The 5,000-nt window shown below is 30.2% G+C and overlaps 1 protein-coding gene across 1 annotated transcript in view; it reads left to right on the top strand.

Moving 5' to 3' along the window:
- Positions 1 to 4,438, top strand: part of LOC118450336 (uncharacterized) — a 9,955-nt gene extending 5,517 nt beyond the window's left edge. The window contains exon 2 of the mRNA XM_035886042.2: positions 4,300 to 4,438. Coding sequence (XP_035741935.1) covers positions 4,300 to 4,418 — 119 coding nt within the window. The 3' untranslated portion in view covers positions 4,419 to 4,438. The remainder of the gene's footprint in view (positions 1 to 4,299) is intronic.
- The last annotated feature ends 562 nt before the right edge of the window (positions 4,439 to 5,000 follow it).

Genomic DNA, 5,000 nt, shown 5'->3' with positions numbered 1-5,000 from the left:
AGAGAGAGAGAAGAGAAAAAAAACAGTGTCGTTGTTATTCCCTTTAGCAATCGCAAACTCGACGAAGCGAGACGACGACGAGGACACATACGTGAATGCATACATGCATATGCACTTATTCAACCCATTCGTTTTTCCTTCTCTATCCTATCCCCTTATCCCTTCCGTGCCCTTCTCTCTTTCTCTTTCTCTTTCTCTATCCTAAGACACACCTGTTACGTTCTCTACGTTAGATATGCTCGAGGTGGCAGTAACAACAACACAGCAACAGCAACAGCAACAGCAACAGAGTATACAAGAGTACCGGTACGACGACTCGAACCTCTTTTTCCCACGATTAAATCAGGTCCGCGAGAACACGCGATATAGAGTATTATATATATATACATACATACATACATACATATATATATATATATATATATGTGTGTATATATACATCATACACACACACATATATATATTATATATTATATATATATATATATATACTGTGCACAACCGGCACCATACAGGGACCTTACGAAGGTCGTACACCATCTGTTCTCTTTCCTCGCAAGTGTTTCCGCATCGAACTCCTCCTCCGCCCACCCTCTGCCCCAACCCACTCCACCACCACCACCCACTCTCCCTCCCTCGTTCTCCTCCTCATTCACTCCTACTCGTTAAACTTTGTTACAGGGCTTAAATGTCGTTTAATTTTCTTTCTCCCTTACTGATGCTCCTTCAATCGGTTCGTCTTAACTGTAACAAATATAATAAAAAAGAAAATCATTGAAATATTTAATTGTCTTTCTTTGATAGATCAAATTGATTTATTATATAATAATAATAGATAGAGATGATTGTTTTTAATTTGTTCATTAAAAATTCTTTTAATTATTTTAATAGAAAATTTACTTTGATTATTGATCATTTGTTATATTAATAATGTTCATATATATTAACTGATATATTTATTTAATAAAAATAAAGAATACAAAAAGCAATTGAACTCATTTTGTCAATTTGATAATAAAGATCGTTCAGTCCAGGTCAATTTTAATAATAAAACAAAAACAAAAAGAAAAACGAAAGCAAAAATAAAAAATCGAAAACAAAAAATTTGAAAGAAAGAAAATGGATAAATAAAAATCTTTTGTTAGGATAAAAAAGAAAACTAGGACGTTAAGACTCTATGTAGGAATCTCATAATATTCCAGAGAGATAAAGTGAAAGGAAAAAAAAAAGAAAGAAAGAAAGAAAGAAAGGAAGGAAGAAAGGAAAAGAAAAGAAAAAAATGAATGAATAGAAGAGAATTTATATAGTGAAAGAAAAATAAAGCAATGACCTGATCTTCTGGTGTGTTCTCCCTTTTCTATATAAGAATCCTATGGTGAAAATCCATCGTTTCGATGAAAAAACATGTAGAAAGACTTAGACATGTTTTATATATATATATATATAAAATCTTTCTCCCATTTTATATCTTCATGTAAGAGATTTAGGGAACAAAGAGAAATCTAGATCTTTGTGGTGGGATATCTCTTATGGGGACCAAAGTATATGGACAGGTAGAGGATACGATCGTCATAGTCTTCTTCTTCTTCGTTTACTACTTGAGGAAAGTTTCCAAGTAATGGAATCTTATGCTCAACCAAGGAAACAGATGTTGACAGATGAAATCCTGCTCAGAATTTTCTCTCTCTCTCTCTCTCTCTCTCTCTCTCTCTCTCTCTCTCTCTTTCTCTCTCTCTCTCTCTCTCTCTCTCTCTCTGACTCTCCTATCTATCTCACTGTAGAGTAAAAGAGAAATAAGGGAACTTCAGTAATATAACCACTGAGAAAGACTTCGGTTTTGCGAACGCCATATGGCGGGCCAATGCTAAAAGAGAAAGAAGAGATTTAGCCAGAGGAGGAGGAGGAGGAGGAGGAGGAGGAGGAGGAGGAGGAGGAGGAGGAGGAGGAGGAGGATTGACGATCTTACCAAACATATGCCAGTTACTAACGAACATTCCTTTCTATCACGTATCCATTCAACATTTTCATGTTCATTCAGGAAAAGGAAAAAAAATCAAATGAAATTTGATTAAGTTCTTTTCTTTCTTTTTTCTTTCTTTTTCTTCTTTTTTTCTTCGACCATATCGTTTCCAACAATCTCTCCCGGGGTTTTTTTTCCCCTCCCATTGTTTTTTTCTTTAATTTCAATTTCAACGTACAAGGGACAAGGTGGTACGATAAAATGTTACCAGAAAGTTTCCAAAACGATTCCACAAAATGTCCCTAGAAAAGTGTAAAGAAAAAAAATATCTATTGTGATCTTTTTTATTTTTATTTTTTTTTTTTTTTATTAAGTCCAAACTTTACGAATTGGATTTGTTTATCGTGAATATAATAATAAAATTAATAAAATTTGTACGAACCTTTTTTCTTTTTTTGAACCATCTCGTAGGAAAGCTTTTATTTCTTCTTCTTTTTTTGTTTTTTTTTTTTGTTTTTCGATTCCATCCACTTACGATCTTCAACATCTTAGGGTACGAAATCAATTTTCGTCATCTTATGGTGTAAGAACTTTCCATTCTATCATCCACTTTGTCTCTGCAAAAAAAAAAAAAGAGAAAGGAGATAAAGAGAGAGGAAAAAAAAGAAACGATTTAGATTCGAGTAGAGATAAAAAAAAGGGATGGACAAGTATCTAAGAGAAAAAAAAAAAAATTGTTTTCTTTTCTCTCCAAACTTTTTCTTTTTTTCTTTCTTTATTCCTTTCCTCATGGGGATGATTTCAACAATTTAATGAGTTCAACGTACGTACGTGTCATGTATGTCACCTGTCTGTCTCAGTGGATATAACGAGAGGTATATAAAGTAAAGAAGAAAAGCAAGAAAAAAGAAAAAGAGAGGGAAAAAAAAGAAAGAAAGAAAGAAAGAAAGAATGAAAAGAAGAGAAAAAAAAGGGGGGAGGGAGGAGGGAGAAAAGAAGAAATGGAAGGTGCAAAGGGCGAGTCTTCAGGTGTTCTACCTGTGATCTGAAAAAGAGTGTGGATGTGTGTATACGCGGACACGTGTGTATGTGTACGTGTATGTGTATGTGTCGCGTTAGAAAAAAAGAGAGAAAACACATCAAAGACTATGTTTTGTATTCCCACCAAATCTTCCCAATACTAACACCAACACCAATATTATTTACTTATAGCTTTCGTTGGCTATTTCGAAGATCCATTGTTGTGAAAATTTTGTTTCTTCTTCTTTTTCATTGTAGTACACACATGCATACGTCTACGTACGTATATATATATATATATATATATATATATATATGTGTGTGTGTGTGTGCATGTATATACTATATATATATATATATATATATAAATGTATGACATCTCATGACAATCTTGATACACACAGGTTAAAGTGTATGCTAACGTAATAAGGTGTCCCTGATGTGTCGACAAAAGGGATAGGGCCGAAGAACCCCTAAGGGTTTGCCAAGAAGACCTATGAGATATACTTGTTACTCGAACGGAACCTTTTTTTTCTCCCCCTTTCTTTCTTTCTTTCTTTCTTTTTTTTTTCTTGTCTTTTCTTTTTTTTCCTTTTCAAGCATCCATATATACTTGCATACTTCTTCTTTTTTTTCTTCTTTTTTTCTTTTTTTTTTACAAGACAACTTTTCTTCTTTCTATGAAAGTACGAATGATCATCAAGTGAAATTGTTTAATCGTATACACTTTAATTTATTTATTTATTTATTTATTTATTTATTTATTTATTTTTTGTTTATTTTTTGTTTTTTTTTTTCTTTTGTTTGTCCGAAATCTTTTTCTCGCATCCAATTACGCGTTCAACGAAATTCCCATGATAACTCAATTCCATAATAAAATTCCCATGATAAAAATTCAAACACGAAAATTATATTAAGGAAATAATTGCAATAATTAAAAAAAAAAAAAAATGTCCCCAAGACGATTAAAACATTTGATAATTTCTAACGAGTGAAAAATTTCAATGAAAATCAAATACGACGATGGTGTATTTTATATGATAGAAAAAATTTTTTAAAAATATTTATTAGTCATATTTCCATGATGAATTTCGACGATTTTCGAATTTACATATTAAGCTCATTATTATTTTATCAAAAAAAAAAAAAAAAGAATGTATTCGTGCATGCGCCTATGTATGTATATATATGTGTGTGATTTATCTTGAAATAGTCGTAGTTAAAAAATAATTTGTATATATATATATATAGACACATACACACACACATACTCACACATATATATATTTTATTTATTTATTTTCTGTTATCTCTTATAGATTATTGGCGTGCTCGGAAGGCTGGAGAAAGTGGGAAGAAACCATTAACATCATCGAGCGACATAACAAAGCCGCAAGGTGTCGAACGAAGTCCACGACGAAGTCCACGAAGCCATTAAAATAAAGAAATAAAAAAAAGAAAGAAAGAAAGAAAAAAAAAAAAGAAAAAAAAAACAAGAAAAAAGAAAAAAAAATAAGTAAATAAATAAATAAATAAATAAATAAATAAATAAATAAATAATTAATTCGAATCGTTAGACGAATAATAACTCGACTTGATATAATTTATCACTAACTACTAAATAACGTTTCCAATACTATCATTATTATTATTATTATTATTATTATTATTATTATTATTATTATTTTTTATTATTAGTTCTACTATTATTATTATTATTATTAATTATTAATTATTAATTATTATTATCTTCAAATTGTATATTTATTCCTTTGTTCCGTCAGAAAAGACAATAGTGCGATCGGTTAATCATTCTAATTATCGTTAATTCATCATTGTTTAGAGTTAATGTATATAAATAATTAATTCGTAAAAAGGTAAAAGGATATATATATATATATATATAATATATATATATATATATATATTATACATACACATATGTATATTATATTTGAAAAAAGAGGGGAAAAAATGACGAAAAGAAAAAAAAGAAAAAAAAAAGGAAAAAGAAAAAGAA

The sequence above is a fragment of the Vespa mandarinia genome, chromosome 17, assembly GCF_050613455.1.
Source record: "Vespa mandarinia isolate Hongniang chromosome 17, ASM5061345v1, whole genome shotgun sequence".
NCBI classification, from domain to species: domain Eukaryota; kingdom Metazoa; phylum Arthropoda; class Insecta; order Hymenoptera; family Vespidae; genus Vespa; species Vespa mandarinia.
This window is presented reverse-complemented; position numbering and strand designations above follow the sequence as displayed.